The sequence below is a fragment of the Myotis yumanensis genome, unplaced genomic scaffold, assembly GCF_028538775.1.
Source record: "Myotis yumanensis isolate MYYU_CA2020_CCGP unplaced genomic scaffold, mMyoYum1.0.hap1 SCAF_6, whole genome shotgun sequence".
Lineage (NCBI taxonomy): Eukaryota > Metazoa > Chordata > Mammalia > Chiroptera > Vespertilionidae > Myotis > Myotis yumanensis.
In genome coordinates this window covers 3,578,992-3,603,775 of record NW_027223757.1, presented here as the reverse complement: position 1 = coordinate 3,603,775, position 24,784 = coordinate 3,578,992, and the positions used below count along the sequence as shown (strand labels likewise).

Here is a 24,784-nt window from a genome sequence, read left to right as displayed (position 1 = left end):
TGTGACCACAGGGCGTGTTCTCTGCGTTTCTCTAAGAGCTTAGAAATGAGCTGTCAGGCTTCACAAGCAGACACTGCTCTGAAATTGTAGGCTGGCAAAGTCCGAAGACGGCCCCGAAGGGAACTGGTACGCCCTGGACAGCGCCGGAGCGCACAGCGCGTGGCGCAAGTACTACATCAACGTGTGCCGACCTCTGAGCCCGGTGCCCGGCTGCGACCGCTACGCGTCCGCCTGCCAGATGAGATATGAGAACAAGCAGGTGAGGCTGCCTGCCCCTCGGGGTCGCCTGTTCTCCGTCGGCGCACTCACTTCCGTGGCCCGGCATGGTTGTGTCTGGACTCCCAGCTCACAGGCGGGCGGGCCTGGAAGCGGGGCCCCTGAGCGGGAGCGAGGCCTGCTGGCGTGTGGTTGTGGAAATCATTGTTCAGATTTAAGCCCTAAGTGAGCCTCGGTGTGGGGAACCTCTGCTCACAGTACGGGGCCGAGGAAACTCCCGTCGAGTGCCTTCCAGGGGCCGGCAGATGTCGGTGAAGAGTAGTGTTTGCCTCCAAGAGCTCTTGCTTCTGGCGAATGAGGGGGAGCTGGCTCAGGGCGTCACTGGGGTGAACTGAGCTGAGCATTTGCTCTGTCCGGACGCCGGGCTGCCCGACGTCGTTGGGAGAGTGTGGTTACTGCCAGGAGTTTGGTATGTTCCCTTGTGCTCTTTGCCCAGTGAGTCTTTTTATTTATTTTTAAATATATTTTTACTGGTTTTTAGAGAGAGGAAGGGAAAGGGATAGAGAGATCGAAACATTGATGAGAGAGAAACAACATCAATCAGCTGCCTCCTGCAGGCCCCCTGCTGGGGATTGAGCCGGCAAACTAGTGTGTGCGCTGACTGGGAATCGAACTGGTGACCTCTTGGTTCCTGGGTCGACGCTCATCCACTGAGCCACACCCCCTGGGCTGCGGGCGAGTTTAAAATAAAGATGGGCACGTGCTCCTGTAGAAATAGCACATCGGGAACGTGCTTTTCCTGGCGTGGGTTTCGAGGTCTGGCATTGCTGTGGAGGTGAGGTGAGTGCCCTGCGGGGTTTTGCACACCAGCACGTGTGCACTCTGGGAGCAGTGGCCTCAGTACAGTCAGTGCTCGAGATCCACGGATTCCGTGTTTGCAGACTCGACACATTTGTTACCCCCCAAATCGATACAGTCACCTGGGACATGGGCACAGTGGCCTGACCCATACGTTCTCCGCTGAGGTGGAACAAGGGGACACCCTCCATCCTTGTCTACTTCCTGCTCTCGTGACTGTGGCCGGAGGGTGAGGATGTGAGGGGCGGGGTCGTGCAGGCCGGAGCTCTGGGCTGGGATGGGATCGAGGCCTGCCCTGAGGACTGTTAGAGGATGGCCTTGCACAGGTCACGTGTCTGAACACCGTTTTCCTATAGTAACGACGGTGGAATGCACCAGCGTGATCTGTGAGGGTTGAGGGTCAGATTCTGAGTGAGCTGTGTGTGCACAGAGGTGCAGGGCTCCCTGCATGTAGGAGCGGGTTCCCTGCACACTCGCTCCGTGCTCGCGGGGACTTCACGGACCACGAGCTGAGTGCACGAACCTGGTGCGCGAGTGGGGACGCAGGGCCCCTCACAGGCGTGTTGTCCGCAGGGTGTGTTTTCTGAAGTCGTGTCCATCAGCAACCTGGGCGTGGCCCGGTTCGGCCCCTTGGTGGAGGAGAGCGGCAGCCTCCTGCTGGAGTACGAGAACGGCTCAGCCTGCACCACCAGCGACGGCATGCAGACCACCTACACCACCCGGATCCACCTCGTCTGCTCCAGGGGCAGCCTGGTGAGGCGCTCGGTGGCGCGGGGAGTGCGGGCGTCTCCTGTGGCCAGTACCGCCTGGGGTGTCTCTTAATGGGGGCGAGCGAGTCTGGTGGGTAGAGGAGTCAGGTTCTCTTTTTCAAAAGCGTGGACTTGAACTCAAACTTGGGTTTGGGTCCCAGTTGCACCCTTTACTGCTGGCAAGACCTCAGGTAAATGTCTTAGCATCCAAGCCTGAGAGGTAATAGCATCCAAGCCTTCAGAGCAGGAACAGGGAGGACGCACCTTGGAATTGGATGACGCTCATTGAGCCCCCAGCCTGTTGAGCGACACTGAGTCAGGTGTCAGGAGATCTGGGCCGTTTTCTGTAGTGGCTGGGCTTCCTTTGGCTGGAGGGTCCGCTCTCTTAGATTGACTGCTGTCCTGGATTTGACCTTCCAGAACACCCACCCGATATTTTCTCTCATCTGGGAGTGTGTGGTCACTTTCCTGTGGAACACGGAGGCCGCCTGTCCCATCCAAATAACGACGGAAACAGACCAGGTACGTGTGCCGTCAGGACCTCTCGGCGAGTTGCCCCGTCCGGCTCTGCACACACCCCTTCCCTCCCCTTCATAATCTCACCAGCATCACCATGGAGACACTGATCAGCTGCCTCCTGCACGCCCCCTACTGGGGGTCGAGCTCGAAACCAGGCATGTGCCCTGAGTGGGAATTGAACTGTGATCTCCTGGTTCATGGGTCAACGCCCAACCAGTGAGCCACGCCAGGGTGCATGAAGGGCTGCTTTCTCTCTGGGGTTCCCGTCGGGAGGAGCACACTTGCAGGTTTGGGAGGCACTGTGTGTGCTGTGCCCTCCACGACTTGGTTCGAGCGTATCTCTTCCCACCTTGTTCACGCAGGCCTGTGCCATAAGGGACCCGAACAGTGGGTATGTGTTTGACCTCAACCCGCTGAACAGCTCCCAAGGCTACATCGTCTCTGGCATCGGGAAGACCTTTGTGGTAAGAATTCTGTGTGAATCCAGTTTGCTCTGCAATGTGACAGTGCGCTGCGGTCACCTGCAGCTGGTGTAACTTACAGTAGGTGAGAGTGTAGTTTATAGTAGATGAGGGTGTAGGTTGTAGCAGGTGAAAGTGTCCTTTACAGTAGATGAGGGTGTATGTTAGAGTAGGCAAGGGTTTGGGTTACAGCAGGCGAGAGTGTAGGTTACAATAGGTGAGGGTATAGTAGTTACAATAGGCAAGAGTGTAGTTACAATGGGTGAGAGTGTAGTTACAATGGATGAGGGTGTATTTACAGTGGGTGAGGGTGTAGTTACAATGGATGAGGGTGTAGTTACAGTGGGTGAGGGTGTATTTACAGTGGATGAGGGTGTAGTTACAGTGGATGAGGGTGTAGTTACAGTGGATGAGGGTGTAGTTACAATGGATGAGGGTGTAGTTACAGTGGGTGAGGGTGTAACAATGGATGAGGGTGTAGTTACAATGGATGAGGGTGTAGTTACAGTGGATGAGGGTGTAGTTACAGTGGATGAGGGTGTAGTTACAGTGGATGAGGGTGTAGTTACAGTGGATGAGGGTGTAGTTACAGTGGGTGAGGGTGTAACAATGGATGAGGGTGTATTTACAATGGGTGAGAGTGTAGTTACAATGGATGAGGGTGTAGTTACAATGGATGAGGGTGTAGTTACAATGGGTGAGAGTGTAGTTACAATGGGTGAGAGTGTAGTTACAATGGATGAGGGTGTAGTTACAGTGGATGAGGGTGTAGTTACAGTGGATGAGGGTGTAGTTACAATGGGTGAGGGTGTAGTTACAATGGATGAGGGTGTAGTTACAATGGATGAGGGTGTAGTTACAGTGGATGAGGGTGTAACAATGGATGAGGGTGTAGTTACAATGGATGAGGGTGTAGTTACAGTGGATGAGGGTATAGTTACAATGGGTGAGGGTGTAACAATGGATGAGGGTGTAGTTACAGTGGATGAGCGTGTAGTTACAATAGGTAAGGGGGTAGTTACAATAGGTAAGGATGTAGTTACAAAGGGCGAGAGTGTACTTAGCTGCATGTAAGAGTGTGAGAGGCAGACGAAAGCCTTGTTGAACCCCGTAGAGAACATTCTAGATAACATAAATCCCTATAGAACATGCTAGAAGTGAAGAGCCCGATTACTTGGCGTTGCACTGACCAGTCATTTCTGAAGTAGGAGATCCTGGTCTTTCAGAAACCTGCTTTTTGTCTGTAGTCAATAATTTTGTATACGTTTCCACACACACTTACCAGACAGAGAGCTGTCTTTCCTTCCCGTCTTCCCACCAGGGGGCCTATTCTCCTTCATTTTCATGGGGTGATGTCAGTGTCTTTAAGAAGTCTAGGGTTATCCCATCATGATGGCCTCATTAACATGTTAGCTGTCTGTCATTTCTCTAATAGGATATAAAACACTGTAACACCAGGGCTTACATAGGTCCTCTGTTACATGTGGTGCACTGTTATGGGAAATGCGTCTGAGCGTTTGGAGGTGCAGGGCCGTATAAACACGTGCTGAGCCTTGGAGGCATCTGTGGGCACTGCCACTGGCTTGATCTTTGCCTGGGGTGCCGACTCCAGGACTCTTGCCCAAACGTGGGGCGTTGGTGACCAAGCAGCGGGCATCCGCTTCCCAGCTTGGCCGGGGCAGGGTCGCAGGCTCTCCCTTGTGGCGAGGGGCGCAGCCTGAGGGTGTGGGTCTGGTTCTTACCGTCTGGCCTGCAGTTTAATGTGTGCGGCACGATGCCCGTCTGTGGGACCCTGGACGGAAAGCCAGCTTCCGGCTGCGAGGCGGCGACCGAGACAGCGGACCTCAACAACCTGAAGCCGGAGCGGCTGGTTGGACTCGAGAAGACCCTGCAGCTGTCCACGGAGGGTTTCATGACGCTGACCTACAAGGGCCCCTACTCCGACACCAAGGGTGAGCCCAGCGCCATGCTGTGTGGCCGAGCGTGTGCTGGCGGTTCCGACTGTCACCTTTCCTTTCTGAGAGCGTAACGTCAGTCCCTGCGGTGTCTGAGTCCCCCCGCCTCCGGGCACATGTGCGCCACACTGACCTGCCCTCGTGCTCACCCAGGTCCCAGCTAGAGAGGTGGCTGGACTCTGCTGCCCATTCGCCCCTCCTCCCATGTCCTTCAACAGCTGTCCCTCTGATGCGGGACGTTGTCACTTTTTTTTTAAAAATGCATTTTTACTGATTTCAGAGAGGAAGGGAGAGGGAGAGAAAGAGAAACATCAAAGAGGAGAGAGAATCACTGATTGGCTGCCTTCTGCACACCCCACAACCCGGGCATGTGCCCTGACTGGGAGTCAGACCGTGACCTCTTGGTTCATAGGTTGATGCTCAACCACTGAGCCACACCGGCCGGCTCACTTTCCTTCTGTCCGTCTCTTTCACATACTGAAACAGTGATGGGTGACGTTAATAAAAGTTACTTTTTTTGTTTCCTGAATTTCCTTTGTTTCCTCCTCTTATCCCACTCAGTCTTATTGCATCTTTACATAGTTTTTTTAAAAAATTTATTTTTATTTATTTCACAGAGGAAGGGAGAGGGAGAGATAGAAACATCAGTGAAGAGAGAGAATCTGCCTCCTCCACATCCCCTACTGGGTGGGGGTCGAGCCTGCAACCTGGGCATGTGCCCTGACCAGAATTGAACCTGGGACCCTTCAGTCCGCAGGCCAACACTCTGCACAGACAGTTTTGCTGTGTTAAGTTTCTTAACGTTTTTACTCTTCTCTGCACTGTGTTGCACAGCAGGAACTTGGTATCAAAGGGCCAGCCCAGTTTGCAGGGGGTCGGGTCCCAGCCATGCCTCCTTTGTCGGGAGGCTGAGTGCACGGCCGGTCGGTTCTCACCAGCTGCGCCTCTCACCCCTCATCGGTGTCACGCCCTCTGCTTAACCACGTCCTCACTTGATGGGGACGAGTGCCCGGACTGGCCTGTGCCCAGGGCAGAGCCAGCAGCTCCTTGGTGGGCAGAGTCAGGGTCAGGGTCCAGATCTTTCAATTCTCATCCTGGCTCTGTCCTCAAACGTCCTGGCTCTGAAACCATTGAGGCACGTTCTTGCCCACGCACCCCTTCTGGCCTTGATCCTTGCTGTTCCCTTGCCCTCAGTGCTCTTCCCTCAAGATGCCACGTGGTTCATTGCCTCACCTTCCGGTATCGGCTCAGATTCACCTTCTCAGTGAGCCCGGCCACTGCCTTTAAAATCGCCACATTCCATGCCACCACCCCCAGGATTCTGTGCCCGTCCCTGCCTTTCCCTTCTTACACTTCTCACTCCCGGCCTGTCCCGGGCTGCGTGTAATTTGCTTATTTTCAGGGCCACCGGATGGGAGTGGGAGCTCTGTTTTTTTCACTCCTGTGTGTAATGGGAACTTAGTAAATGTTTTTGATTAAATCGATAGAGGAGAGTTACGTTGTTTTCTAATGTTTTTATTGTTAAACAGGTGTTGCATTTGTATATTTTCTGGAATATAGGGTAGAGCAAAAGTAGGTTTTACAGTTGTTTGTATGTGAAATAATACGATCTATATATATAAAAGCCTAAGTGACCAGCCAGGAGCTATGATGTGCACTGACCACCAGGGGGCAGACGCTCAACGCAAGAGCTGCCGAGCTACGGTTACTTGGCAGCTGTGGTTCTCGGGTGACGCACCCGGAACCAAAGAGGAGGGAGCCCGATTCTGGGGTGCGTCACCGAGAACCATCCTCTTGCAATCCGGGACCCCTCGGGGGATGTCGGAGAGCTAGTTTTGGCCCGATCCCCACAGGCCAGGCTGAGGGACCCCACCGGTGCATGAATCTGTGCACTGGGCCTCCAGTAATAAATAATTGTACAAGAATAAACTCTGTTTTGTGTACTCGCACCCGTAGACCTGCTTTTGCCCTGCCCTGTATGAGGCCAAGACACTAGGTTCACATACTAGCATAACCCCATCTGTACGTAGGTCACTGTCGCCATGAATGTGGCCACTCAGGTTCCGCTCAGGCCCCTTGAAACACCTGGCGCTGTGACATCACTGTTTCTGAAGTGGCCTCGGGGCTGGTTCCAGCGGAAGGGCTGTTGGGGCGGTGCTGTGATTGCTGCCTTTTCTTACAGTCTGTACTTCTTGTTCCCCAGCGTCTGGTAATTCTTTTATCATCCGCTTTGTTTGCAATGACGACGAGTACCCAGGAACCGCCAAATTCCTGCATCAAGACATTGATGCTGGCCTGGGGATCCGAAAGACTTACATTGAGTTTGAAACGGCACTGGCCTGCGTGCCTTCTCCAGTGGATTGCCAGGTCACAGGTAAGGCCTGGGGGACCAGGAACTCAGAGGCCAGTCAAAAGTGTGTGTGTGCACATGAGTGTGTGCACGTGAGTAAGTAGGTGTGCATGTGAGTGTGTGTGCTTATGAGTGTGTGCAGGGGTACATATGTGAACCTGCACGTGAGTGTGTGCGTGTATGTGCTTATGAATGTGTGCACGAGTGCATGTATGTATGTGCATGAGTGTGTGCATGTGTGCACATGAGTGTGTACGTGGCATGTTTTACTGAACAGGCAGCATGCCATGTGTGTTTGCACATTTTCTTTGAATGATGCCTAGATTTGGAATCTTTCCCTTGAAGAGAATCTGGGATAATTAATGGTTTTAAGTTATATTTTGGGATCAGAATTACATGCCTAAGAACAGAGAAGAAAACTTGGGGAAAAATAAAACACACTGTCAGAGCTTCTTATTTGAGGACGGAGATTATAAAGAGGATCAGGTTGCGTAAGGGGGACCCAAGACTGAGCAGTGTCCCAGGACCCTCCCCTGTACCCTCTGGTTGGCCTCCACACTGGGGCTGTGAGGGTCAGAGTGGGGCTGCATTTCTGCAGGAGCCTCTGGGCTCCTGGGGGCCTCCTTGCTGCTGCTGCTGCTGCTTCTTTTTTGATCCTCACCTGAGGGTATTTTTCCATTGATTTTTAGAGAGAGTGGGAGGGAGGGAAGAAGGCAGAGAGAGAGAGGGGAACATCGATGTGAGAGGGACACATCAATTGGTTGCCTCCTGCATGCATCTCGACCAGGGCCAGATCATACCTGCAACCCAGGTACGTGCCCTTGACTGGGAATCGTACCCACAACCCTTCATTGTGCAGCCGGCGTTCTAACCACTGGGCACACCAGCCAGGCCCCCTCCTCTCTGTCACGAGTGCCAGGGGTGCAGCGTGGGTTTCCGCTGGGTAGGAGGGCCGTGCTCACAGCCGACGAGAAGGCCCTGCTGCCCTGCGTGTCCCCGATGTTTCAGACCTGGCCGGGAATGAGTACGACCTGAGTGGCCTGAGCAGCGTCCGGAAGCCCTGGATTGCTGTGGACCCCTCTGCGGATGGACAGAAGAGAACTTTCTACCTGAGCGTGTGCACGCCCCTCCCGTACATCCCTGGGTGCCGAGGTGAGTGGAGCATTTGACTCCAGTTCCACCTGCCTTCCCCCTCCCCCACTCCCCACCCAAGCGAATCCCCGGCTCTTCCAGGCAACGCAGTGGGGTCATGCCTGGTGTCCGAGGAGGACAGCTGGAACCTGGGCGTGGTGCAGATCAGCCCTCAGGCTGCAGCCAACGGGTCCCTGAGCCTCGTCTACGTCAACGGCGACAAGTGCGGGAACCAGCGCTTTTCCACCAGGATAACGCTGGAGTGTGCCCAGACGTCGGTGAGTGTGCCCAGACGTCGGTGAGTGTGCCCAGACGTCGGTGCGTGTGCCCAGACATCAGTGTGTGTGTGTGCACAGACAGCGGTGCGTGTGCCCAGATGTTGGTGCACACGGTGTGTTTGCACAGACGTCGGTGAGTGTGCCCAGACGTCGGTGAGTGTGCCCAGACAGCGGCGAGTGTGCCCAGACAGCGGTGCGTGTGCCCAGACGTCGGTGAGTGTGCCCAGATGTCGGTGCGTGTGCCCAGACGTCGGTGAGTGTGCCCAGACGTCGGTGAGTGTGCCCGAACGTCGGTGCGTGTGCCCAGACGTCGGTGCGTGTGCCCAGACGTCGGTGAGTGTGCCCAGACGTCGGTGCGTGTGCCCAGACGTCGGTGCGTGTGCCCAGACAGCGGTGAGTGTGCCCAGACGTCGGTGAGTGTGCCCAGACGTCGGTGAGTGTGCCCGAACGTTGGTGCGTGTGCCCAGACATCAGTGTGTGTGAGACAAGCAATGCATCTCATGTGTCGGCCCCATTCCCCAGGTCCCTCCCATCTCTGAATCTTCTGACTCACAACTTGTCCGGATTCTCACGGGTCCAGGCCTTTGATGGGGTTCTTTGGAGTGTGCTCTTCCCCAGGGCCCACGTGATTGACAAGTGCCGTGGATTTCTCCCGGAGGTGAAACGCTGGCTCTTCACCGTGGCTGTCATTTCACTTCATTTTCCTTGTCGCAGGGCTCGCCCACGTTCCAGCTGCTGAATGATTGCGAGTACGTGTTCGTCTGGAGGACGGTGGAAGCCTGCCCGGTGGTCAGAGCGGAAGGTAGGCCTGGCTCGCCGACAGCGTGAGGGCAGCAGGGGCCACGCCCTGCCCTCGCCCAGACGAGAGACCCTGCAGTAACGGGCACGTGTGTGGCCGTGGAACACGCATCCGTGGGCGGATAGTTCTCTCTTTTCTCAGTATCACCTCGGGAGTGTCTTTTCTCGTTACAGTTGACATACCCTGCTGTGTTAGTGCAGGTGTGCAGTGTAGTGATTAGAATGAACAGATATCTTTTTTTTTTTAAACATAATTTTTATTGATTTCAGAGAGGAAAGGAGAGGGAGAGAGAGAGAGAAGCATCAATGATGAGAGGGAATCATGGATCGGCTGCCTCCTGTACGCCCCCCACTGGGGATCGAGTCTGCAACCGTGAATCGAACCGTGACCTCCTGGTTCACAGGTCGATGCTCAGCCACTGAGCCACGTGGCCGGGCTGCGCAGATAATCTCTTATCTGTGAGTTGTGTTACTCCAGTCTGTTGCCGACTTGACCCGCGGTGTTTTCCTCAGGGGCCGGGGTTGATGGCTGCTGGCTTCTCACACTGAACACATTATGCGGGGCATTTATTGTTGCCTGGTGAAGTGGCTCCTCCTGGTGTCCTAGGCTCTCCTGGAAGGTTGTTTGCCAGGCAGTTCTCATCGTGTATCTATAGAAACACGAAGCCACGTGGGCGCGTGTGTGATGCCTATTTTGAGGTGGCAGTTGTCCGGTTGGAAAGAGGGTAACTTTCTGCTGCACGTGTAAGCGGCTCCGTTGTCCGAGCGACTCCTGCCGTGTCCTTGCAGGAGACAACTGTGAGGTGCGAGACCCCAGGCACGGCCACCTGTACGACCTGAAGCCCCTCGCCATGAACGACAGCGTGGTGAATGCCGGGGAGTACACCTACTACTTCCGGGTCTGTGGGAAGCTGTCCGCCAACGTCTGCTCCACCGACGACAAGTCCAAGGTGATCTCGTCCTGTCAGGAGAAGCGCGGCCCGCTGGGATTCCACAAAGTGGCAGGTACCGGGGCTTTCTCTGCTCTCGCCGCAAGCAAAGCCTGGGGGCTGCGGTCGAAGGTGCCAGGCTGGGGAGTGCATCTCCTTGGGCGGGAGGACGGCTGCTGGGTGCCCCGCCGAGAGGTGTCTGCTGGTTTTCTTAGCCAGAGTGTGCTCTGACGGAGCCGTTAGAGATTCCTTTCTTTCATTCATATTTAGCAATGCCAGTTAGGGATCCTAAGACCTTGTTTTTTATCTTATTTGTTTTTTTAAAAATGTGTTTTTATTGACTTCAGAGAGCAAGTGAGAGAGAGAGAGAGAGAGAGAGAGAGAGAAACATCAGTGATGAGAGAATCATTGATCGGCTGCCTCCTGCATGCCCCCTCCTGGGGATCGAGCCTGCCACCCGGGCATGTGCCCTTGACCGGAATTGAACCCAGGACCCTTCAGTCTGCAGGCCGATGCTCTATCTACTGAGCCAAACCAGCGTGGGCAGACTTGTTTTATTCTCTATTGCAACAGTGGGGCCGCTGAACCAGCCAGGGATGGCTGTTCCAAGGTGGTACTTTCTAGAATCGAATGGGGACCCGTTTAGTAAAGGGTTTGGTTCTGAAACTCACAGGCAGGCTGTGGGTCACCATGCCGTCTCAGCCGGGGGCGAGTGGTAATAAGTGGAAGGACATTTAAAGAAGAAGTCCAAGGAGCGGCTGTGTGTGTGGCAGCCCCAGGGCCACTCGGAGGTGTGACTGCTGTGTGCTGGCCGGGCTGAAGAATGTCTGTGGCTCGTCCTATGGTCAGGCGAGGCTGCTGCAGCCCTGGGCCCAGAAGCCTGGCTCTGTGCCTCCTGCTGTGACGTGGCAGGAGCAGGTGCACAGCCGTGGCCGGCACGTCGGTCGCCTGTGGCTCGGGTGCGTGATGCAGCGGGTGTGTCGTGGTCAGCGTGGCACCTAGCACAATCCTCATTAACCAGCCGCCGCTCCCACAGGCCTCCTCACGCAGAAGCTGACTTACGAGAACGGGCTGCTGAAGATGAACTACACTGGGGGCGACACTTGCCATAAGGTGTATCAGCGCTCGACGACCATCTTCTTCTACTGCGACCGCAGCACCCAGAAGGTGAGCGGGAGCCGTGGGGAGGTCTCCGCGGCGGGCGCCCCTCGAAGCTCCGCTCAGACAGGCAGCGTGCCCCCCTCACAGCTGCGCTGAGCTGAGTGGGACCCTGTTACGGGGCCTGTTGAAACCGTGATGGATTTGAGTGGATTTCAGGGAACAGACTCCTCCCTGACCACTTCACCCTTAAAACTCAAAGCGTAAGCGAACGGGAGGTTCCTGTGTCACGAGAGCGTGTCTGTCCCTCTGCAGCCCGTGTTCCTCCAGGAGACCTCCGACTGCTCCTACCTGTTTGAGTGGCGCACACAGTACGCCTGCCGCCCTTTCGACGTGACGGAATGCTCCTTCAAGTGAGTCCCGGCCTGGGTGTGCTTCTCCGACGGTCGGAAGCGTGACTGCGTGAATCGCTTTTTTTTTTTAAAAATATATTTTATTGATTTTTTACAGAGAGGAAGGGAGAGAGAGAGATAGTTAGAAACATCGATGAGAGAGAAACATCGATCAGCTGCCTCCTGCACACCTCCCACTGGGGATGTGCCCGCAACCCAGGTACATGCCCTTGACCAGAATCGAACCTGGGACCCCTCGGTCCGCAGGCCGACGCTCTATCCACCGAGCCAAACCGGTTCCAGCGACTCACTTCCTTTTTGCATCGCGTTCTCTGCTTTGATTTAGTTTTCCCCCTCCCGGTGCTTTGGGTAGTGTAGGTGCGACTCCTAGTGCGGTTCCCACCCCTCCTCCTGGTCTCTGAGCTCGCACCAGTGTGCCAACCAGCTTCCCACTGACAGTGGCTGTCATGTGCCTTCTCTGTGGCCTGAGCTTAGAGAGCACCCACTTCTCGGGCTTGGTGTTTGGAGGTTCTCGTTAATATATAATGAAAAAATATGTACTTTTTTATTGACTTCAGGGAGGAAGGGAGAGGGAAAGAGGTAGAAACATCAGTGACGAGAAAGAATCATTGATTTGCTGCCTCCTGCACACCCCCTACTGGGGGAGTGAGCCTGCAACCAAGGCATGTGCCCTTGACTGGAATTGAACCCAGGACTCCTCAGTCTGCAGGCCGGTGCTCTATCCACTGAGCAGCACCAGCTGGGGCTGGTTTTGTTGAACTGTGTCTTTGTGAATTTGAGTTGTCGCTGACCTGACTGTGGGGGTGTGGTCCAGTGTAAAGGCCTGTCCTTGGGAAAGAGCCGACTCCCTGACGGCGCGCCAACCTCTCAGGTGGACACAGCTGACCCTGACTTCCTCCCTGCAGGGACGCAGCCGGCAACAGCTTTGACCTCTCGTCCCTGTCGCGGTTCAGTGACAACTGGGAGGCCGCCCCCAGCACTGGGGCCCCCGAGCACTACCTCATCAATGTCTGCAAGTCCCTGGCCCCCCAGCCCGGCGCGGGTGAGGACGGGCGCGGGCGAGGACGGGCGGGGCTGGTCAGTGTGGGGGCGAGGAGCACGGGAGGATTATTCAGGCTCTCAGTGACCGGTCCCTGGGGGGCCCAGGATAAACCGGCGCCCCGGGCTCTGCAGGGGACATTAGGACCCCTTGGAACATGAGGTAGGGGAGGTAACCGTGGCAGCAGGTGAACCTCAGCAGGGAGGAGGGGGAGGGCGTGGCGTGGCGCGGAGAAGGTGTGCGGCTGTCTTGAGAGTGGCGCGGAGGGGGCCTTGTTCCGAGGCAGGAGCCAGCCCACCTGGACCTGAGTGCTGAGCCGTTGGCTGTGCGCGTGGGGCCAGGAGCGGTCTGCCCTGACCCTTGGCGTTTACACGGCCCCGCCCACGCCGGCGGCCCAGCGCCAAGGCTCTGGCTCCTCTTAAGACCGTGGTTTGCATGAGGCCACGGCCCCTCCCCTTGCTGTGCCGGGCAGGTTGGCGACACCGTGGTCGGAACCCACGGAGCGGGGCTCGTTCTTTCTCCAGGGCCGACGGCGCAGGTGTTTGGGGCCTGGCAAGTGGCTGAGTTCTTGGTGCCTCTTGTTTAAAGACAACATGCGAGTGTAGGGCATGGACGTGTCCCTGTGGCCTCGTCTAGGTACTTTAGCTTCCTCGTTTCTGAGGCTCAGGAGGAATTCAGGCTGTCGCACCTGGGATCCGCCTGCACCCCGAGCCTCTCCCAGTCGCTCTGGTCAAACAGCATTTATATGAGTGAAGACACGGCATCATTGTTGTCTGATTGATGTGAAAGAAGGAGGTTATTTCAGAGTGACGTTAGGTGCAGTCTGAGCGTGCCTGACCTCACTTGCCAGGAGTTAAATTCCAGATGGAAAAGGCCCAGAGGTGACCCCTGTATCTCCTGCTGCAGAGCCGTGCCCCCCAGAAGCGGCCGCGTGTCTGCTGAACGGCTCCAAGCCCGTGAACCTGGGCCGGGTGCGGGACGGTCCCCAGCAGAAGGACGGCGTCACTGTCCTCAGGTACGTGGATGGCGACTTGTGTCCTGACAAGATTCGGAAAAAGTCGACCACCATCCGCTTCACCTGCAGCGAGAACCAAGTGGTAAGTGACTCGGAGTCCTCAGCCCTGGGCCGCGGCGCTGGGCCAGCAAGGGTGGAGGTCGGGGAGACGGCGCCTGCCTTCCCTGGAGGTGTGAGTCTCAGGGCTCAGGTGGCAGGCGTGGCCGCGGGTGAGGCAGCATCACGCCGGCCCTGTGGCCCTGGGCACTTCTCCGGCTCCACACACGCCAGGCCTGGCCGCTCTGGCTTCACCGTTCATTGGGTTCACGTTTCACTCAGATCCCCAGAGACTGTAGGGAACCGACACTGGGCAGCGCGCCCTGGGCTCGTGGCGGTCACCTGGGGGAGCGGAAGGTCGGCCGGAGCTGGTCAAGGCAGCACCTCCCCTTCCCACTCGGCGACCTGGCTCCCTACCTAACCACACCGAGCTGCTCATCCCGTGCTGCCGGGAGCCCTGCGGCCTGTGGAGGGAAAGCGGGCGGGGGAGGGGTGTGCGTGGGGGGTGGGGAGGGCGTGACCATGCCTGGAGGTGTGGCCGCCGAGCGGATCTGAGCACGCGTGTGGTGGACGGAGGTTGAGAGGGGGAGCAGGCTTGGCGGTGTGTGGAGGGTGCAGGGAATTCACGGCGGCTCCTTCTGTCTTGTTCCTGATCACAGGCTCCAGTTCACTTGCTTTTTAGAACGTTACCCCTTCTTTGCTCGTGGGAGCAGCCCCCTGGGCATCATTGTCCGCCCTGACTCCCCCTCACCCTGTGGGGAACCTTCAGGCCCCGAGTGGGTCTCCCTCACCCTGTGTGTGTGAAGCCCCCAGTGTCTCTCAGGAGCAGAGCTGACTCTGCTCTTCCTAAATCGGTGTGTTCCTTAGCGGGGGACAGTCTCATGCTGCAGGGAGGGCCCGCCACTCCCCTCTCGCCCCCCGCCCCCTACCTCCCGCCCCCCGCCTCTGCCAGGCACAGGATTCCAAACATAGACGTGCCCGTCAGCAGCCTCTGTCCCGCCCTAGAACGCCAGGCCCATGTTCATCAGCGCCGTGGAGGACTGCGAGTTCACCTTCGCCTGGCCCACCCCGGCCGCCTGCCCTGCGCGGAGCAATGTGCACGGCGACTGCAAAGTCACCAACCCCGCTACAGGTGAGACGTCACCAGCCCCACCTCAGGGAGGGACCCGCCAGTCACCGGGGCCCACGGTCGCCTGTGCGTGGGCACAGGGACGGTGGGCCCCGCGCCTCGTCGGCCCGAGGTGGGCTGTGACTGGTGGCAGCTCGCCTGTGGCGGAGTTGGTGACGGTCTCGACCCTTGACAGGACACCTGTTTGACCTGAACTCTCTGGGTGGCAAAGATGGACACACAGCCGCATACAGCGAGAAGGGGCTCGTCTTCATCAGCATCTGTGGGGAGAACGAAAACTGCGCCCCCGGCGTGGGTGAGTGCGGCTCCCGCGGTTTCGCCCCTGAGGCCGTCCCAGCCTCCGTCCCTCCAGCCAGAGGGCCAAGGACACGCGAAGGCCACACGCCCTCTCCTGCCGCGGCTGCTGGCGGTGCGCGGCCACGTGATGGGATAGTGCCTGCGTGGCATTTGCTCAGACCATATCGGACCCTCAGAATCACGGTGTCAGCGTGAACTTGAAAGCCTGCATTTGCAGGAAGAGCTCATAGGAAACTGGCCGTGTGCGTCCGTGACCGTGTTTCTCCCCTCCCCCCTCCTGGCGCAGGGGCCTGCTTCGGGCAGACCAGGATCAGCGTGGGCAAGGCCAACAAGAGGCTCACCTACGCGGACCAGGTCTTGCAGCTGGTGTATGAGGATGGCTCCCCCTGTCCCTCCAAGTCCGGCCTGAGGTACAAGAGCGTCATCAGCTTTGTGTGCCGGCCCGAGGCCGGGCCCACCAACAGGCCCATGCTCATCTCGCTGGAAAAACGGACGTGCACGCTCTTCTTCTCCTGGCACACGCCGCTGGCCTGCGAGCAGGTGGTGAGTCCGACTGCACGTGGACCTGAGGAAGGGAGGCTGGGGCCCCGAGGTCTTCCCAGCAGGTGCCTGGGTCTCATGTGTAATGGGTTGGCTCAACGAGATAGACCACCGACTCAGAATTTAAATTTGAAAGCCGTTTATTAAGCTGGCCAGCTGGCCACAGCCCGTACCTTCCCCCTCTGGGAAGCCTTGCGGCATGTGGCAAAGAGCAAGTGTGCATTATGATTTTTATAGCAAAACAGTGTTACCTTAGAAGCTCACAGAAAGTTCATAAGCACAAAGCGGGGGTAAACAGAGTCACACCTGACTGGTCTAAGACAATCTAGCAATTTTTCTTCCATGGTTCCTAACCCTGCAACCCCCCTCCATACGTCAGTCCCTCCTCCCAGCACATACATAATCCTCATATCCTGGCAACACAATCCTTCTCCATACGTCAGTCCCCCCTCCCAGCACATACACAATCCTCATAGCCTGGCAACACAATCCTTCTCCATACGTCAGTCCCCCCTCCCAGCACATTCTGTAACATTCTGTAACCCTTCCATGCCGCAGTCCCTCACCCTAGCACGCACATCCACTCCTGGGGTCCCAGTGACTACCGGTTCCACGTGCTCAGTCTTCTATAACCGGCATTTGGGGCGATGAATCCACCTTCTGTGCTTTCTTTGGTGGTGGTGAGGCTTTTAAACTCGTGTGGGTGACATAATGAGGACTAGGAATTGTGCTGCCGACTCCAGTGGTCTCCCTCTCTCGCAGACGGAATGTTCCGTGAAGAATGGCAGCTCCATCATTGACCTGTCCCCCCTCATCCACCAAACGGGGGGCTACGAGGCGTACGATGAGAGTGAGGACGACGCCTCCGACACCAACCCCGACTACTACATCAACATCTGCCAGCCACTGAACCCCGTGCACGGGCTGGCTTGTCCCGCCGGAGCCGCCGTGTGCAAGGTGCCCGTGGACGGAACCCCCATAGTAAGTGCGGGAATCTAGGGGAGCCACGCCTGAAAGGTTTTTGACCGCACGCCTGTGCGCGCGCTGCTTGCGATCCCCGGAGAGGCCCTCCAGCAGAAGGCGTGGCGCTGACGGGCCGTGTTCTGGGAGCATGGGGAGGAGCAGTGCTGCGTCAGGCCCCCACCGGTAAGGGTGGCCAGTCTCTGAGCGTGGACGGAGGTGTGAACACGTGTAGCCACAGGCTTGTGTGCCACGGGAGGAGTCGTGGGTGGAGAAACATTTACGTAAAGTGCAGGAAAGAACTTGGCAGAGCTGGGTTTCTGTGGATGCATATCTTATGTCCTTAGCATTCTTCTGAAACGCAAGCGCTTTTTAAAAAAATAATATTTTTCTTGATTTCAGAGAGGAAGGGAGAGGGGGAGAGAGAGAGAGAGAGAAACATCAAAGATGAGAATCATGGATCGGCTGCCTCCTGCACGCCCCTTACTGGGGATCAAGCCCACAACCTGGGCATGTGGCCTGACTGTGACCTCCTGGCTCACAGGTTGGCGCCCAACCACTGAGCCACGCCGGCCCGGCCGAGCGCTTGCTTTAGTAAACCAGGGACAGTTAAGGGCTGACGCGGCTGTGCTGACAGCTACATGTTCTGCCTCGAAAGCTTTGGTTTTATACTCGCGTTTTCAGTGTAGGTTTGCAGCTCCAGAACCTGTCTTCACGAGTTACATGCATGTTCTGTCAAACCCTGGGTAGGTGTGGTATTTAAAATGCACCTCAAAAGTGGTGTTTCTCTGTGTTCTTTAAGTAGCGAGCTCTGTTTCACTGTCTCAGGTCCTCGTGAAAGGCGAGCGTGTCTGCAGCATCAGGAGTGGGCAGGGGAGTTGCTCGAGGGGCTGGCAGAGCCGCCGCCCTGTGGGCGGGAGGGTGGGGTGAGCCAGGCCTCGGTGGGAGCCCTTGGGAGTCCTGCCCACAGTGCAGGTTGGGGTCCTCGCTCGGTCCCCATCTGAGACACCCCATTTGCTGTATTATTGCCCAGCTATCCTTTCTCAGATTCTACAAACTAGCAATTTCTCTAACCGGAGAGGGTGTTGCAGTGTTGTGGCCTGAACATGCCCCACAGTGATAAACAAAGTGTTACAGCTTCATTTACACACTCATTGTGCACACACACACACTCACACACATTCTCTATCTCACACACACATTCTCTATCACAAACACACATTCTCTATCACACACACATTATCACACACACATTCTCTATCACACACACACATTCTATCATACACACATTCTCTATCACACACACACTATCACACACACCCTTTATCACACACACACACATTCTCTATCACACACACATTCTATCACACACACACTATCACACACACACATTCTCTATCACACACACCCTTTATCACACACACACATTCTCTATCACACACACATTCTCTATCATACACACATTCTATCACACACACACTCTCACACACACACATTCTCTATCACACACACCCTTTATCACACACACACATACACACACACACACACACCCTTTATCACACACACACATTCTCTATCACACACACATTCTCTATCACACACACATTCTATCACACACACACTATCACACACACACATTCTCTATCACACACACCCTTTATCACACACACACACATTCTCTATCACACACACACACATTCTCTATCACACACACATTCTCTATCACACACACATTCTATCACACACAATCACACACACACATTCTCTATCACACACACCCTTTATCACACACACACATAAACACACACACACACATTCTATCACACACACACCCTTTATCACATACACACACATTCTCTATCACACACACCCTTTATCACACACACACACATTCTCTATCACACACACCCTTTATCACACACACACACATTCTCTATCACACACACATTCTCTATCACACACACTCTCTATCACACACACCCTTTATCACACACACACACATTCTCTATCACATACACATTCTCTATCACACACACCCTTTATCACACACACACACACACTCCTGGTGCTCTCCTGTTTTTCCTTCATTTGCTCATTTACTGCAAAATACCTACTGAGCAGCCCGTGTGCTGGGTGCTGTGCTGAGCTGATGGAAGGTGGCGTGGAGCAGGGTGTGCCCTCCCGGTGAGGGGCAGTCGCAGGGCAGTGCTGGGCGTGAGGGTCAGCGGGGGCACGTACGGCGGTTCCCGCCTCCCACTGCCGGGTCCCAGAAGACCGTGCGACGTTCTCAGTGTGACTGAGAGGAACAGCCTGGAGTCTCTGAACATTCCAGGGGTAGAAACGGAGCCACTATTTCTAATCGTGGGGTCAAAGGGGATGACCCCTGCATTTTCCGTGTGGCAGCTGAGTGTCGGGCCTGCCGAGTGAGCTGCTGCAACAGGTTTCCTTAGACGCTGCTCATTTTCCAAACGGATGAGGAGTAAACGTGGCATTTTGTACGAACCTGGGGGACAGCGACTGCCCTGAAATGCTGCTGCGTTTCTCTTTGTTTAGGATATTGGCCGAGTCTCGGGGCCTCCGATTCTCAATCCCGTGGCTAACGAGGTCTACTTGAACTTTGAGAGCAGCACCCCTTGCTTAGCGGACAAGAATTTCAACTACACCTCGCTGATCTCCTTCCACTGCAAGAGGGGCGTGAGCATGGTGAGTGTGCCCGCGAGCATGGCCAGTGTGCCCCGTGGGGACGGGGGCTGCAGTGTGCGGGAGAGGCTGAGCTGGGACCCGCGAGGCCTGTTTCAGAGCCAGGGTGCCGAGCTCACGGTCTCCCATGTCCGGCTGGCATGCATCTGCCTAATTTAGTGAATGAATTCAGCACGAACCGGCCCACCCTGAGTTACAGGGCAGGTTGCACAGAGGGGCGTATTGTAACCTAAAAACACGAACAGCCCGGGTGCAGGAGCTGTACTCAGCTCTGCCTCGCAGCGTGTGAAAGGTCATGACGCGGTTTTAACCCTGACGTTGGGGACTGATTCTGGTTGGGAGTCTGGCGGGCTTTCGGCCACTGTGATCACCTTGAATTCATAAGTTAGTAAAACAGGAGACCCCTGGATCAACACAGGTCCCACAAAGCCGTACATTTGACTCCCGAGGAGGTTACTGACTCCTGTTCTGTGTGCATTTAACAAAGTGATGCTTTGTCATAGAGCCTTTGCATGTGCGTTTCTCTTGACCACCTCCCCCCGCCCGTCCCCCAGTAAGAGAGAAACTGTAATGATGGCCCCCATTTCTCTGTGGGTCAGAACCGCCAGGGACGTGCCTGTGCCCACAGCTCGGCAGCCGGTCCCTGCCCGCTGCACGGCGTGCTTTTAGGAACGAGGGCTCTCCCACTAAATGTTTGTTCCAGTTTTCTTCCCCTGTGGTTTTTATCTTCAGTTGAAATGCTTTTTTCCATTTGAGTTTCTAGGAAAAAGATTCTCAGCAGAAACAAAAATAAAATTCCCGACCAGTCGCGCATCTGCTCTTGTGGCAGTTGCTGAGCGAGGGAGTAAAGACGGGATTGAAGCCCGCGCTGTGTGCGCTGGCCGGGGGGTGGCGCCTCGTGCATGTCCCGTGTCTAGAAGGGGTGGGGGGTGCTGCCTGGGAGCGCGTCCAAGTGCTTGCTCCCCTCCTCGCAGGGTCTGTTTCACACATGTCTCTGTTGTGACGTGCAGGGCAGGTCACCCAGGGACCTGGTGGTCCGCGGCCAGCACCTGTTCCCTGGGTGCGGGGAGGGTGGCGCAGCCCAGGGCCCAGTCTCGGCCCTTGCGGGGTTGCGAGCAGGGGGAGGCGCTGGGCCTAACCCAGGAGCTTGTGCTCTACCCCACAGGGGACCCCGGAGCTGCTGAGGGTTAGCGACTGTGACTTCGTGTTCGAGTGGGAGACGCCGCTGGTCTGTCCGGATGAGGTGAGGACGGAGGGCTGCTCCCTGATGGACGAGCAGCTCGACTACAGCTTCAACCTGTCCAGCTTGTCCAAGAGCACCTTCAAGGTAACTGCCCGGCCCTCGCCTCTGCGTGGGCATGTGCCTTGAGGCGGGCATGGGGTGGCGCACTTAGCTGCCGCCTGGGTGCATGGACGGGCCAGCCTGTGGGGGTCCTGGGGGCATGGACGGGCCGGCCTGTGGGGGTCCTGGGGACATGGACGGGCCGGCCTGCGGGGGTCCTGGGTGCATGGACGGGCCGGCCTGTGGGGTCCTGGGGGCATGGACGGGCCGGCCTGTGGGGGTCCTGGGGGCATGGACGGGCCGGCCTGCGGGGGGTCCTGGGTGCATGGACGGGCCGGCCTGCGGGGGTCCTGGGTGCATGGACAGGCCGGCCTGTGGGGGTCCTGGGTGCATGGACAGGCCGGCCTGTGGGGGCCGTGGGGACATGGACGGGCCGGCCTGTGGGGGCCGTGGGGGCATGGACGGGCCGGCCTGTGGGGGTCCTGGGTGCATGGACGGGCCGGCCTGTGGGGGCCGTGGGGACATGGATGGGCCGGCCTGTGGGGGCCGTGGGGACATGGACGGGCCGGCCTGTGGGGGTCCTGGGGGCATGGATAGGTTGCCTGTGGGGTCCTGGGGGCATGGACGGGCCGGCCTGTGGGGGCCGTGGGGACATGGACGGGCCGGCCTGTGGGGGTCCTGGGGACATGGACGGGCCGGCCTGCGGGGGTCCTGGGTGCATGGACGGGCCGGCCTGTGGGGGTCCTGGGTGCATGGACAGGCCGGCCTGTGGGGGTCCTGGGGACATGGACGGGCCGGCCTGTGGGGGTCCTGGGGACATGGACGGGCCGGCCTGCGGGGGTCCTGGGTGCATGGACGGGCCGGCCTGTGGGAGTCTTGGGGACATGGACGGGCCGGCCTGTGGGGGTCCTGGGGGCATGGATAGGTTGCCTGTGGGGTTCTGGGACGTGTGGTGAACCAGCCACGCTGACACAGCTGTGCCCCTGGGTTGGAGCTCTCACTCCATAGGGCCTATGAGGATTCAGTGACCCTTTGGGGCCACCGGTGAGGACCAGGTGGCTCGGGACGTGCTGGGGACCACGTACCGCAGGGGCAGGGCCAGGGATGGTGGCTGGCGGAGGCGTGTGGAGTGCCACGTTAGCCCAGCCGACTCTAGGAAAGAGGCGGCTTTCTCACTGGTCACAGAGGCGGGTGCAGGGATGCCCCGGACCCTGTAAACAGAGATCTTGCCAGGCCCAGGCCCTCCCAACAGGTGTGCAGTAGGTGGAGTCTGCAAAGGGCGGGCAAGCCAGGAAGGGAAGGTGCACGCTTACTCAGGGTGTGCCCACTCTGCTCGTTAGCGTAGGCCTCACCACCCCCGGGTCTCGGGGGGAGACGGGCTCCAGGAGTGGGCTGAGCGGCCTGAGGTCTCCCAGCTGCTCTCTGTCCCAGGCCCAGCTGCAGGAGAGGCCGGCAGGTGCTGCCCCAGGAGGCAGGAGAAAGAAGCAGGCTGGGCCGGGTGGGGAGGGTGGGGGGCCAGGAGGAGAAGCAGGCTGGCCTGGGTGGAGGGAGGGGGGTTTTCCATGCCCCGGGAGGTGCCCAGCGAGCAGGCAGAAGGTCGGGACTCAGAGCAGGGGGCGAGCCCGAGGCTGATGCACATGCGGGTGCAGCCCTGCCTTCTGCCTATGCTGCCTCCCGGCAGGGGCAGCCCACTCACAGCCCCACGTGGTGTCCTCTGTCCAGGTGACTCGAGACTCGCGCACCTACAGCGTGGGCGTGTGCACGGCGGCCGCGGGGCTGGACGAGGGCGGCTGCAAGGACGGAGGCGTCTGCCTGCTCTCCGGGAGCAAGGGCGTGTCTTTCGGGCGGCTGGCGTCAATGAGGCTGGACTACCGGCACCAGGACGAGGCTGTCATTTTAAGTTATGCCAATGGCGACACCTGCCCTCCGGGTAAGGCTTGGTGGTGGGGACATCTGCCTTCCCAGTAAAGGTGGCCTTAGACCGGGCGGCGGGAGGAAGCGGGAGGGAAGCGCCCCACTGTGAGCGCCGAGACGTGGACGGGACACGGGACGTCACATCCCACGGCCCTGGGAGCGGAGCTCAGGCTGGAGACACTCAGGCCTGGGGGCTGCTGGCCACACTGGGCGGGAGACCTGGGGTCTGAGGGAGTCCAGGTGGATCCTCCTGTAGGGGGTCCTCCATGGGCAGCTCTAGGCCATCCGTCATTGCACCGCAAAGCACAGTGCCGGCAACCTGGGTTATGCTGCTGTCCTTCTTTCCAGAAACCGAGGAGGGCGACCCCTGTGTGTTCCCCTTCACTTTCAACGGGAAGAGCTACGAGGAGTGCGTGCTGGAGAACAGGGTGCGGCTGTGGTGCGCCACCACGGCCAACTATGACCGAGACCGCGAGTGGGGCTTCTGCAGGCAGTGTGAGTACCAGGCACCGTGAGTGGGGCTCCTGCAGGCAGTGTGAGTACCAAGGATCACGAGTGGGGCTCCTGCAGGCAGTGTGAGTACCAAGGATCACGAGTGGGGCTTCTGCAGGCAGTGTGAGTACCAGGCAGTGTGAGTACCAGGCACTGTGAGTGGGGCTCCTGCAGGCAGTGTGAGTACCAGGCACTGTGAGTACCAGGCACTGTGAGTGGGGCTCCTGCAGGCAGTGTGAGTACCAGGCACTGTGAGTGGGGCTCCTGCAGGCAGTGTGAGTACCAGGCACTGTGAGTGGGGCTCCTGCAGGCAGTGTGAGTACCTGGCAGTGTGAGTACCAGGCACCGTGAGTGGGGCTCCTGCAGGCAGTGTGAGTACCAAGGATCACGAGTGGGGCTTCTGCAGGCAGTGTGAGTACCAAGGATCACGAGTGGGGCTCCTGCAGGCAGTGTGAGTACCATGGACTGTGAGTGGGGCTCCTGCAGGCAGTGTGAGTACCATGGACTGTGAGGGGGGATCCTGCAGGCAGTGTGAGTACCAAGGATCACGAGTGGGGCTCCTGCAGGCAGTGTGAGTACCAAGGATCACGAGTGGGGCTCCTGCAGGCAGTGTGAGTACCAGGCACTGTGAGTGGGGCTCCTGCAGGCAGTGTGAGTACCTGGCAGTGTGAGTACCAGGCACCGTGAGTGGGGCTCCTGCAGGCAGTGTGAGTACCATGGACTGTGAGTGGGGCTCCTGCAGGCAGTGTGAGTACCATGGACTGTGAGGGGGGATCCTGCAGGCAGTGTGAGTACCAAGGATCACGAGTGGGGCTCCTGCAGGCAGTGTGAGTACCAGGCAGTGAGTACCAGGCACCGTGAATGGGGCTCCTGCAGGCAGTGTGAGTACCAGGCACTGTGAGGGGGGATCCTGCAGGCAGTGTGAGTACCAGGCATCGTGAGTGGGGCTCCTGCAGGCAGTGTGAGTACGGTATGGACACAGCCAGCTGATGGTGCACAGGGGCGGTCAGCGGGGCTCACCCACCAGCTCCAGAGGCTGAGACCCACACCAGTGTCCAGCACTGGTGGTCATTTTCCTGCCTCAGCGAAGTGACTGCTTGTCACGGGCCTGCAGGGCGGCAGGTGAGTGACCGGAAAGTCTCCATAGACTTTCTGCAACCTGACAGGCCTGCCGGGAGGGGCTGAGCAGGGAGCCCGATGCTGCGCCCTGACTCCTGCGAGGTTCACGAGAGTCCCACTCGTGTGGCACATTCTGACGGGAGTTCCCAGGAGAAACACGTCAGGAATTACTTAATCCTGTAGCCCCCGGGACAGAGTGGGGTCTGAGGAGTGTAAGCGTTCGCTCTGCGAGGCCGGCTGCTGCTTTGCTGTGGGCTCACTGTGCCGGGACGCTCCCCCGGGCTGTGGGTGACACGGACATGTTCAGGTCCTGCAGGGCTCTTACGGTCGGTAGTACTTGACTTGCTTGTTGTTATCATTGGCGCCTTAGACAAGCTGGGCCCTGCCCTTGGGGAGTGGCACTAGTGGCAGGGATGTTACAGCAGTGAGAGACACGGTCTGGGAGGGAGGAGACGCATGTGAATGAAACAGCACCATCTGCGGGGGCAGCGTGGGGTGGGGCGGGC

The 24,784-nt window shown here is 57.8% G+C and overlaps 1 protein-coding gene across 3 annotated transcripts in view; it reads left to right on the top strand.

Annotated features, from left to right (window-relative positions):
- Positions 1 to 24,784, top strand: part of IGF2R (insulin like growth factor 2 receptor) — a 95,801-nt gene that overhangs the window by 59,463 nt on the left and 11,554 nt on the right. For all 3 annotated transcript variants that reach the window (XM_070417385.1, XM_070417384.1, XM_070417383.1), the window contains exons 18-39: positions 91 to 259; positions 1,648 to 1,827; positions 2,244 to 2,345; positions 2,705 to 2,806; positions 4,560 to 4,755; positions 6,962 to 7,132; positions 8,117 to 8,260; positions 8,342 to 8,517; positions 9,232 to 9,319; positions 10,105 to 10,320; positions 11,281 to 11,411; positions 11,658 to 11,755; positions 12,661 to 12,797; positions 13,701 to 13,891; positions 14,851 to 14,977; positions 15,150 to 15,269; positions 15,558 to 15,814; positions 16,574 to 16,792; positions 19,325 to 19,474; positions 20,637 to 20,798; positions 22,476 to 22,683; positions 23,016 to 23,162. In XM_070417385.1, coding sequence (XP_070273486.1) covers positions 91 to 259; positions 1,648 to 1,827; positions 2,244 to 2,345; positions 2,705 to 2,806; positions 4,560 to 4,755; positions 6,962 to 7,132; positions 8,117 to 8,260; positions 8,342 to 8,517; positions 9,232 to 9,319; positions 10,105 to 10,320; positions 11,281 to 11,411; positions 11,658 to 11,755; positions 12,661 to 12,797; positions 13,701 to 13,891; positions 14,851 to 14,977; positions 15,150 to 15,269; positions 15,558 to 15,814; positions 16,574 to 16,792; positions 19,325 to 19,474; positions 20,637 to 20,798; positions 22,476 to 22,683; positions 23,016 to 23,162 — 3,491 coding nt within the window. The remainder of the gene's footprint in view (positions 1 to 90; positions 260 to 1,647; positions 1,828 to 2,243; positions 2,346 to 2,704; positions 2,807 to 4,559; positions 4,756 to 6,961; positions 7,133 to 8,116; positions 8,261 to 8,341; positions 8,518 to 9,231; positions 9,320 to 10,104; positions 10,321 to 11,280; positions 11,412 to 11,657; positions 11,756 to 12,660; positions 12,798 to 13,700; positions 13,892 to 14,850; positions 14,978 to 15,149; positions 15,270 to 15,557; positions 15,815 to 16,573; positions 16,793 to 19,324; positions 19,475 to 20,636; positions 20,799 to 22,475; positions 22,684 to 23,015; positions 23,163 to 24,784) is intronic.